Source organism: Camelina sativa, chromosome 3 (genome assembly GCF_000633955.1).
Source record: "Camelina sativa cultivar DH55 chromosome 3, Cs, whole genome shotgun sequence".
Classification (NCBI taxonomy): Eukaryota; Viridiplantae; Streptophyta; class Magnoliopsida; order Brassicales; family Brassicaceae; genus Camelina; species Camelina sativa.
This window is the reverse complement of record NC_025687.1, coordinates 26220804-26231646: the sequence shown is the minus strand read 5'-3', so window position 1 is coordinate 26231646 and position 10843 is coordinate 26220804. Positions and strand designations below refer to the sequence as shown.

The following is a 10843-nucleotide window of genomic DNA, read 5'->3' as shown; positions in this document are numbered from 1 at the left end:
TGATCATTTGGTTCAGCAAGAACATGTTCAGATGTTTTTTTCACAAATCCCTGAAGTAGACAATTGAAGGTAACTTCATTAGGTACACAGTTGTTTGTCAACATAAGCTCCCAATAGTAATCTGCTTTTCCAAGGGTACTACTCTCTTTAGCAAAACTTCTTATAAGTGTTGTGTAGGTGACAACATTAGGCACCAGGCCACAAGATTGCATCTCTTTGAAAGTATCCTCAGCCATTTCAAAATCCCCTTGGCAACAAAAACCGTTGATAAGGGAGGTGTACGTTACCACATTTGGCTTACATTTACTCTTCTTCATGCCTCGGAAAATCTTTAAGGCAGTAGCCATATCCTGTTGCTTTACATATCCGTCGATGATTGTGGAATAAGTAAACGTATCAGGTACAAGATGTTCTTCAGTCATCCTATTCATACACATTAATGCCTCATTCAACATTCCGGATCTGCAAAACCCCTTTATCATAGCATTGTGGTGCACGACATCAACCTTCACACCTTTTTCAATGGAGAGAGTAAAAACCTTTCTTGCCTCATCAAAATCACCACTCCTGATGAATCCATCTATCAACGTGGCATATACATAAGCATCCGGTAAAATATTGCGGTCTAGCATCTCTGAGAAGAGGAGTTTGGCCGGTAAAAATCTACCGGTCTTGCACAATCCACTCATCAACATATTGTAGATGGCAGCATCCGGTGAAACTCCTCTATCTATCAATTTAACCTTCATGTAAATAGCATCATCCATATGCCCTGAAACAACAAGACCATGGATAATGATTCCATATGTAACAATATCTGGTTTGCATCCTCTTTCAGCCATCTGTGGAAGCAACTTAGAAGCAATATCATACTCTTTACTTTTGAAATAGGCTTGTATTAGAGGGGCATAGCTTAAATTGTTCAGAATCAACCCTTTCTTCCATGCTTCATCCAAAAGCCCAACAGCATCCTCCTTTTTCCCTTCTTTACACAAACGATTCACCAAAATGTTATATGTTGCTATATCAGGCTTGCAATCATTAGCTACTATCCATCGTATACTCTCAGCTGGATTAACCTTAGAACCGTGCCTATACTTAGCATCAATGATGTTATTAAGAAACCAAACACTAACCCTTAAACCCCTTTCTTTTACTTCCTTTAAAAGTCGATCAGTCGCCACAAAATCCCCTTTCTTGCAGAAACCATTTATCATCGTTCCAAAAGTTTCCAAAGTCGGCATAAATCCCTTCAATTTCAACTCCTTGAAAACTAGATTCGCACTTTCGATATCGCCCAGCTTGCAATATCCACCAATGATGGTGTTGTAAAATACAATATTCGGAACACAACCTTTACCCCATCGATCTTCAATCATCTTTCTACCTTCTTCTACCTTCCCTTCACTACACATACCTTTGACCAGTATACAAGTACTGTAATTATCAACACAACCACCTCTCTCACACATTTCATCATACATCTTCCGTGCATCTCCAAGTCTCCTACTTTTCACAAGTAAACTCAACAACGAGTTGCAAGCAATAACATCAGGCACAGATTCATATAACTCAACTACATAATTATAAATCTCCACTGCTTTACTCAAACAACCCGATTCAGCATACGCGTGAAGAACATGACTCAATGCTTCATGTGTAAGCTTCACATTTTCTTTCCTGAGATTACCCAAAACTTCTTCAATCTCATCGAAGATCCTATGCCTCGCTAAGAGCTTCAGAAACGAAGAACAAGCAAACCCATTTGAAAAGAACTCATCTTTCTTCTCACTCGATAGCCAATCAAACAGCTTCACGCCGATTTCAGGTTCCTGGATTCGATCGAATACGAAAGGTGAAATATCGACGAAGCGTACTTCTTCTTCATCAGCGAAGCAATCGTCGAGAATTTGAGACCAGTTCTGTTGGGTTCTGAGGATGGATACAGTGTCGCTTACTAGTTTCTTGATGCGGGGAGTTATCGGAAAATGAGATCGAGGAGGATTGGTAAGAGGTTTGATGCGAGAGAGAAGGGTTTTAGACATTACAGAGAACTGTGAAATGGTTTTTTAATCGTCAACGGCGTTTTGATTCATAAAGCAGAGACAATTTAAGGGTACGGAAGAAGAGAGATAACCAAACCATACCGAGACTGAACCGCTCTCAGTTTACATGATTTGGCAATGTTATCTGGTTCTTTAGATTCATTTATGCTAAAGCAAGATTGTTTTATGTAATGATTACTTGTTTCTACTCCATACATACACATGCCATAGCCACTACATCTTTGTTTCCAATCTTGATATGAGTTTTATTAAGCAAGACCGTTCATAGGATAGCAAATCTTGATTTTAAGGAAAACTCATTTCTCCACGAGTAAAAATTAGCTTCTGATTTCTACTGTTTAAAATTGTCTAAACCACAAAAACGAGTCTTTAAATTGTTTTTTTTTTTTTTCCATTGAAATAACAAGACTTTAATGATGATAAAACAAGGGTTTTGCAAAGTTCAATCTTCCAAAAGACTCAATCCTTGGATGTTATAACGAGCAAACCCAATGCACCTATGAGAATATACTGCAAAAAGAGAATGTCGTGGTGAGAAAACAGAGAGAAAAGAAAAAAGGGAGGTACAAATTTGGATTGGATTATAGGAATGAGAATGTACCTTTATGATAGGCTTTTCTGTCATAATGATAGTCACCCATCCAACATAAGGCAAGAACCTATACCATCAGACAAAAGGTAAACCGATTATGAGTCACAAAAGAGCTTCCTTTTAGAAATAAAAAACAGGCATTGAGAGTTTTGTGATTGAAGTATATTAATTACCCAACAGCACGACCCATTATATGATGTCTATTTAGCCAAAGCTGTCCTTCAGCATATAGAAGTCTGTCATCTCCATAGTTATTGTCACCTGGAAAACATAGATTGTAATGTAATTGAGTGTCGAAATAAATAACACTACGAAAACAAATTACATTCGATTTTAAATCTATAGAAACCAGTACCTTTTGTCAGAACATCAACTTCTCCTGTATTTTCCCTCTCGTGAACCTATAGTGTGATGAACCCCAAGAGTCAGCAAGGTTTCCAATAAAGCGTTTACAAATACAAGTACTGCGAGATGGTATTGAGAAAGTCTAGAAATGTGTTACCTTAATGACACGATGGACAATGGGAATATCACGACCCTGAGGAGAAGCATGAAGCCAAATAAACAGATAAGGAGAAAGACCCACGAATCAATGGGAGCACAAATGAGAGAAAAAGATAGGGTAACTTACATCAACATTGAAAACAACAATTTCGCCTGCTCGAATCGGGTCCTTACTCATGTGCAAGAACAATATATCCCCCTGTAAGATATCACATTCATTACAATTTTGACACTCAAATAGATTAGAAGTGACTTATTCATCCACATAGAGACAGAGAACAAGGCAGCTGCAGGATGAAAGGTTATCTCGAAAAAACTAAGTCAAATTACCCTCTTAAAACCAGGTTCCATGCTTCCAGAAAGAACAACCACCACGGGAGATTCACTTCCAGTGACACACATCAAAGCTTTCCATATGATCAAAGCAGATGTAACAATCATCCCTACCAGTTTTCAACACAGAGAGAACAATTTATCATTTACTTATACCAAATTTTTTTGTCATATAACTGATATAGAAAACAACTAATTCAACCATCAGGCGACTAATCTTGTTAGCTCAGAACCAACAAAAAATTAAAAAATTCACAAACTTTAAACAATAACAGTTAAACCACATTTCCCCTAAAGACAGTACATACTTCATGTAACACCCTATTAAGAATCATACCTAAATTTCAAAGTAAACGATCTAATGAAACACCATCAACTTCACCAACTCTAATAAACCAAAAAGGTCTCCAATTTTCTATAAAGATTTCAACTTTATTCAGATATATGTTCATACGTTAACGAACCCTAAAAGCCATTCACATAAACCCAAATCGAGTTCAATGAGAGACAAAACACAGAAGAAGAAGAAGGAAGAAACGAACCTAGACTGATCGCTTGAGTGAAAAGCTGACGGATCTGAATTGATTTGATAGAATCTACAGTTTCCCCGATCCAACCCATCTTGAAACCTCTGATTTTTTTACCAATTCACGCCGAAGTGTAATTCAGATCGAGGTGACAAAAGTTGTTGTCCGAAAACGTTGCAGTGGAGAGAAGAAGGGTCTCTTTCCCTCAGAGGGTCAAGCTTTAAGGCACGATTACTCCAAAGAGCGTTTTCTCAAGATCGGTATAACCAAATTAAGAAACCGGTTTACAATTAAGAACCGGTTAAAAATCCCTTGAGTGGCTACGTTTTAATGACGTGGTTTAAAACCTTTGGTTGGTTACATTTAATGACGTGGCTGGCTACGTTTCGATGACGTGGTAATATTTTACCCCTAAGATTAGCTCTTATTTACCAGAGTGCCATTTACTCAAGGAAATAAAATTAAAAAAAGCTAAGCCGAATTAATTTTAGTGGCTCACCGGAGAAGTTTACCGTTTCTGAGTTATCCGGCGAGAAGGCTTGAGATGGCGATTCTTATTCCGGCGAGTTTCGGGCGATTCACCGTTCCTTCGCGTGCGCAAGTTAGAATGAGAGTTTCTGCTTCTGCTAACCAGAGCACGTTTCGTCGCGATTCAGTGGATTGGGTTAAGGAAACTTCAAGTTTTTTCGAAGAAGACAAGAGGCCGATCATGTTGTTCGACGGTACTCACGTTTCTCCAATCTTTGAATTCAGTTGAAATCGACTTCTATCTTTAATGTTTTAGTTTGTCTGATTTTTTTTTAATTCCCAAAATTTTCACTTAGGCTATAGTTTTATACACATCTCAACGGATATAGTTATATAAGTTTTGTAACATATTTCACTTTTCTGGAATTCTGGTTCGAAGTAGTAAACTTTATGTTTATTTGAATCTTAGAACTCTTTCGTGTTCTACTATGATAGGTGTTTGCAATCTTTGCAATGGAGGTGTGAAATTTGTTAAAGACCATGATCGAAACAGGTTAGTGTTTGATTTTGATTCATCAATGTCTAGTTCAAAGTTTCAGTCTTTTCACTGGAGGTTTTATAAAGAACTGAAATTGAAGGAAACAAACTATGGAGATGTTTTACAGGAGCATAAGGTTTGAAGCGTTACAGAGCGAAACGGGGAAGAAACTCTTGATGCGATCAGGAAGAGCTCCTGATGATATATCGAGTGTCGTACTTGTGGAGAAAGATAGGTAAATTTTGTGTGTTTCGATATGAACCAAAGAAAAGAGAGAACTTTATAGGCCATCAAGTGAGTGGTATGTGTTTATCTTCTTCTCTTCAGGTCTTACATAAAGTCTGAAGCTGTGTTGAAGATCATGAACTACATTGACTTACCATTTCCACAGCTTGCATTCTTCATTCAATTTGCGCCTCTGTAAGTTCTCGATTAAAGTTTAAAATATCGCGGTAGTGTAGACGCCTCTCCAGTGATTTGATCTTAATAAACACTGTTCTTTTGACATGTTGCAGGTTTGTGAGGGACTTTTTGTATGAAAATGTTGCAAACAACCGGTATGCAATGTTTGGTCGATCTGATTCATGTGAGATCTAAGAATACATTATCGAATTGTGTTCCTACTTTGCCATAATAGTAAAAAAAAATGTTTCCTACAGTTTAATATATGCTTTTATACAGATGTATAGTTTACAACAGCCATTGAACAACAGATACATATGTAGTACTTTTCGAACCATGTACTCTTTAAATGTCTAACCTCTATGATGTTGATATTTGTGTTATATATGGAAAACCTTGGGATTGTGTGAATTAGCCTTTTTCTTTAGAGAATATGTAACTGGTCTGCTGGCTACAAGCTCCTAATTGAAATCTCTGATTGGCGTGCTCTGTATGGTATGTTCTCTGAGAAGCTTACTATATGCCGCAATGAATCTGCAGAAATTTCAAGGAAAATTTCAATCATTTACTTTGTTTAAGTGTTGATGGAGAATGCAACTACTTTTTCATCCACCTGCAGGGATTACATTTTGTATGGTTCATTGAATCTTTTGTGAACTTACCCCGCAAGAAGGATGGCTAGAGATGTAAACCTCAAAATGTGTTGGTAACACTTGTGTTTTGATTTCTTGTGTTTCATGTCATAACCAGCGGGAATGTATTTGGGGTTCACGTATCCGTACTGCGGACGGAGAAGAAGGACGAACCCGAGGAAGAATCCAGCTAGGAATCCTCCAAAATGAGCAGAATTGTCCACACGCGGTAAGAACCCGACGCTTAGATTCAGTACAATGATCAGGATTAATGTCATAAGCGCAGTACACTACAACATAAAAAGATTAAGATTAGCTTTCAGTAATGCACCATTAAGATCAGCTTTTAATAATGAAAACATCTTTATACCTTATTTTCGTAGATTGTCCAGTTTGTGATAAGCTCTGAGAGCATTGCACCGAGTAATCCGAACAAAGCACCAGATGCTCCGACTGATACACGTTCTCCTTGGGAATCTGTTAAGCAAGACATCAGGCTTCCTCCAAGCCCGCAGATCACATACAAAGCTCCAATTCTCACTGTAATTTCACCAAACTCTTAAATCAGATCAAAGCAATCTTGATGATGGAAGATAGAGGGGGTTTAAAGGGTCTTACAGAATCCAAATTCTTGTTCAAGGCGCATTCCGATACACATTAAGCTGATCATGTTAGCCAACAAGTGAAGGAAACCACCGTGAAGCCATATGCAAGAGATGAGACGCCATTTCTCACCTTCCTCCACAAGTCTCCTTTCAAGAGCTCCCAGTTTTCTCAGCCTGAATTCAACAAGAACAGATTCAGAAACATGAACAGAAACGAAAACACATTGTGGAATCAACAAGTCCTTCCTTACGTGGGAATAGATGGACCGAGAAGCATGTTCTCCTTAATCGGTTGAAACGAAAGCCTTCCAAGGATATCAAACAAGATACACTCATCTGATCTTGCGGGGCAATCGTTCAAATACATGGTGGTAGCGAATGTGACGAAGTTGGCTGCTAAAATGAGAGGCACGAGCCACGCAACCCATGGCACGGGAATGGGCGGGCGAAACTGTGGTCGCGCTGGTGGTGGTGGTGGTCCGCGTTCGATATCTGGTGGAATCGGCGGTCTCTTCCCCATTTCTGGAAAAGAGAATCACGCGCGTTTCCTCGTTGGTTTTTTGGGTTAGGTTTGAGGATTAGATTGAACCCCTAAATTGGTGGAAAATGTGAAGCTGAGAGAGAGATCCGGACAATCTTGTGGCCAAAGTAAGAATTTTTACTTTTTAGTCTCTCTCTTTTTTTTTCCTTAATTACATTAGGCAGTTATGTTCGGTAAATTTGTTTGGTGTTTGATCCAAACCAAACGGATTCCAATCATAACCAGATTGGAAACTAAAAAATAAAAACGAACTGATTTAAATTGAATCATTCTTTTAAAAGGCTACCACATAAAATTCATACATTATACATCAAAATATACATTGACCTGAAAATTTAATTTCTTATGTGTTCGTTGTGTAAATTCTGCGATAATTAAATTAATTCATGTCTTGACATTGATCTATTTTTGGTTAACTTTTTTTTAGTAACCGATTTCTAATCAGTAGAGCATTTTTGAGAGCGAGTTTAGTATCGTTAATTAATCTGCATTTGGACACGTAGTAGGCGTCAACGTTTTAAACTCACAGCCAGTGTTTTTAGTATTACTAAATTAGTTAATTTGTAAAACTCGTTTCACCTTCTATTAATATCACAGAAACATTCAGCAGGCTCCTCCACACACAAAGCAGCTTCCTTCTCGGATCAAATACTGAATTGTTCCAAACGAGCTTCTCCCATCTCTCTCAGTCTCTGAGAATTTTGCAGGTAGATTCTTTTTCTTTTATCTTCCTCTCCTTTGCAAATCTTGTGTCTTACGTTTATCTTGGGGTTCACAAATCACATACAGGTTTCTGGTATTCTTGTTTTGAGTCAAGTAGGAAACTCATATATGCTTTGATTGCACTCTACCATTGTCGTTCATAATGTGGAATTTTGATTACCCTCTGAAACTGGCTCTCTGATATGATTTTGTTTTGATCTAGATCAGTTACCTGAGATTCAGGATTTCATCTGTTCTGATTACGGTTAATGACTTTTACTTGTAGATTCCTCGCTGCACGCATAAATTTGCTTCAAATATATATGTAGGGGTGTTTCTAACTTTGCTAACCTAATGTATGACTATTACTAATATGTTATATTGTTACATGATGTTACAGGTGGAAAAAATGGAAGAGTTTTTGTTACATGGAAGATTGCACGCGACAATCTATGAAGTTGATCGTCTCAATGCTGAAGGAGGTAGATCAGGTTTCTTAGGATCGGTATGTCAGTTTTTGTCTCTCATTTATAAGTTAAATAAGATACTACTAAAACGTTCCTTCATCTCTTCAGTGTTCTGTTTTTAATATTCTTTCCAGATTCTAGCAAATGTAGAAGAAACAATTGGTGTTGGCAAAGGAGAAACTCAGCTTTACGCTACAATCGATCTAGAGAAAGCAAGAGTTGGAAGAACTAGGAAGATATCAAAGGAACCAAAAAACCCAAAGTGGTATGAATCTTTTCATATTTACTGTGGTCACATGGCTAAACATGTTATATTCACAGTTAAAGACGCTAATCCGATTGGCGCTACGTTGATCGGAAGAGGTTATGTTCCCGTGGAAGATATTTTGCATGGTGAAGAAGTTGACAGATGGGTTGAGATCTTAGATAATGAGAAAAACCCCATTGCTGGAGGATCCAAGATCCATGTGAAACTCCAATATTTTGGTGTTGAGAAGGATAAAAACTGGAACCGAGGTATCAAAAGTGCAAAGTTTCCAGGTGTTCCTTACACATTCTTCTCTCAGAGAAGAGGCTGCAAAGTTTCTCTGTATCAAGATGCTCATATTCCTGGAAACTTTGTCCCAAAGATCCCTCTAGCGGGAGGGAAGAACTACGAGGCAAGTCGATGTTGGGAGGATATATTCGACGCCATAACTAATGCGAAGCACTTGATTTACATTACTGGTTGGTCTGTTTACACTGAGATTTCTTTGGTGAGGGACTCGAGGAGACCTAAACAAGGAGGAGATGTGACTGTTGGTGAGCTACTCAAGAAGAAAGCTAGTGAAGGTGTTAAGGTTATTTTGCTTGTTTGGGATGACAGAACATCAGTTGATGTGCTGAAAAAAGATGGACTTATGGCCACTCATGATGAAGAAACTGAGAATTTTTTCAGAGGAACTGACGTGAACTGTATTTTGTGTCCACGTAACCCTGATGATGGTGGAAGCATTGTCCAAAACTTGCAAATCTCAACTATGTTCACTCATCACCAAAAGATTGTTGTTGTAGACAGTGAAATGCCTAGTGGGGGAGGATCAAGATCTAGAAGAATTGTGAGTTTTGTTGGTGGTCTTGATCTTTGTGATGGAAGATACGACACTCCGTTTCACTCCTTGTTTAGAACGTTGGACACTGCACATCACGATGACTTCCATCAACCGAACTTCACTGGCGCTGCGATAACCAAAGGTGGTCCTAGAGAGCCGTGGCATGACATTCACTGTCGCCTTGAAGGACCTATTGCTTGGGATGTCTTGTATAATTTCGAGCAGAGATGGAATAGACAAGGCGGTAAAGATATCTTGGTTAAAATGAGAGAACTTGGCGATGTTATCATTCCGCCTTCTCCTGTTCTGTTCGCAGAGGATCACGATGTGTGGAATGTTCAGTTGTTTAGATCCATTGATGGTGGAGCAGCTGCTGGATTTCCTGACTCCCCTGAAGCTGCAGCTGAAGCAGGTCTTGTGAGTGGAAAAGATAATATCATTGACAGGAGTATCCAAGATGCTTACATTCACGCGATTAGACGAGCTAAAGACTTCATCTATATCGAAAACCAGTACTTCCTTGGAAGCTCTTTTGCTTGGAGCGCCGATGGAATCAAACCTGAAGAAATCAATGCTCTGCATTTGATTCCAAAGGAGCTATCTTTGAAGATTGTTAGCAAGATCAAAGCGGGAGAGAAGTTTAAGGTTTATGTTGTTGTTCCAATGTGGCCTGAAGGGATTCCTGAGAGTGGATCAGTTCAAGCTATATTAGATTGGCAGAAAAGAACAATGGAGATGATGTACAAAGATGTAATCAAGGCACTTAGAGAAAAGGGACTCGAGGGTGAGGATCCTCGAGATTATCTAACATTCTTCTGCCTTGGAAACCGAGAAGTTAAGAAAGATGGAGAGTATGTGCCTTCAGAGAAACCTGAACCAGACACTGACTATATCAGAGCACAGGAAGCACGCCGCTTCATGATCTATGTTCACACTAAGATGATGATAGGTAAGAGTATTAACACGTTCAGAATTTATGGTTTCTAATATCGACCAAATTGTTCAACATCTAATCTTTTGCAGTTGACGATGAGTACATTATAATCGGATCAGCAAATATCAACCAGAGGTCAATGGATGGTGCAAGAGACTCAGAGATAGCAATGGGAGGCTATCAGCCATATCATCTCTCGACAAGACAGCCAGCTCGAGGTCAAATCCATGGATTCCGCATGTCGTTGTGGTATGAACATTTAGGAATGCTCGATGAAACCTTCCTCGAACCATCGAGCCAAGAATGTATCCAGAAAGTTAACCGTGTTGCTGATAAGTATTGGGATCTTTACGCAAGTGAGTCACTTGAACATGATCTTCCTGGTCATCTACTTCGCTACCCGATCGGTATTGCTAGTGAAGGGAACATCACTGAGCTTCC

The 10843-nt window shown here is 38.8% G+C and overlaps 5 protein-coding genes across 9 annotated transcripts in view; 2 read left to right on the top strand and 3 right to left on the bottom strand.

The window, feature by feature from the left end:
- LOC104778182 (pentatricopeptide repeat-containing protein At1g52620-like) overlaps positions 1-2078 on the bottom strand; it is a 4316-nt gene extending 2238 nt beyond the window's left edge. Inside the window, exon 1 of the mRNA XM_010502570.2 lies at positions 5-2078. Within this exon, the coding sequence (XP_010500872.1) occupies positions 5-2045 (2041 nt within the window). The 5' untranslated portion in view covers positions 2046-2078. The remainder of the gene's footprint in view (positions 1-4) is intronic.
- LOC104778180 (signal peptidase complex catalytic subunit SEC11C) lies at positions 2370-4265 on the bottom strand. The gene is made up of 8 exons (XM_010502567.2): positions 4038-4265; positions 3493-3605; positions 3290-3361; positions 3161-3196; positions 3014-3059; positions 2832-2919; positions 2668-2725; positions 2370-2576 (listed from the first exon to the last, which is right to left on the bottom strand). The coding sequence occupies exons 1-8, from the start codon at positions 4114-4116 to the stop codon at positions 2526-2528; spliced, it is 543 nt and encodes a 180-aa protein (XP_010500869.1). The 5' UTR covers positions 4117-4265; the 3' UTR covers positions 2370-2525.
- Positions 4495-5834, top strand: LOC104778177 (DCC family protein At1g52590, chloroplastic). The gene is made up of 5 exons (XM_010502560.2): positions 4495-4744; positions 4986-5043; positions 5156-5263; positions 5356-5448; positions 5544-5834. The coding sequence occupies exons 1-5, from the start codon at positions 4567-4569 to the stop codon at positions 5623-5625; spliced, it is 519 nt and encodes a 172-aa protein (XP_010500862.1). The 5' UTR covers positions 4495-4566; the 3' UTR covers positions 5626-5834.
- LOC104778178 (RHOMBOID-like protein 5) lies at positions 5871-7202 on the bottom strand. The gene is made up of 5 exons (XM_010502561.1): positions 6919-7202; positions 6681-6841; positions 6433-6602; positions 6093-6352; positions 5871-5964 (listed from the first exon to the last, which is right to left on the bottom strand). Exons 1-5 carry the CDS (start codon positions 7185-7187, stop codon positions 5892-5894), a joined length of 933 nt encoding a protein of 310 aa, XP_010500863.1. The 5' UTR covers positions 7188-7202; the 3' UTR covers positions 5871-5891.
- The window catches only part of LOC104778179 (phospholipase D alpha 2-like), a 4795-nt gene continuing 1161 nt past the window's right edge, over positions 7210-10843 (top strand). Inside the window, exons 1-5 of one of the 5 annotated variants that reach the window (XM_010502564.2) lie at positions 7210-7315; positions 7816-7915; positions 8311-8415; positions 8512-10417; positions 10492-10829. In XM_010502564.2, the coding sequence (XP_010500866.1) occupies positions 8320-8415; positions 8512-10417; positions 10492-10829 (2340 nt within the window). In that variant the 5' untranslated portion in view covers positions 7210-7315; positions 7816-7915; positions 8311-8319. Of the gene's footprint in view, positions 7316-7805; positions 7916-8310; positions 8416-8511; positions 10418-10491; positions 10830-10843 lie in introns of all 5 variants that reach the window. The other 4 variants (XM_019243951.1, XM_010502566.2, XM_010502562.2 and 1 more) reach the window with 4 other exon arrangements.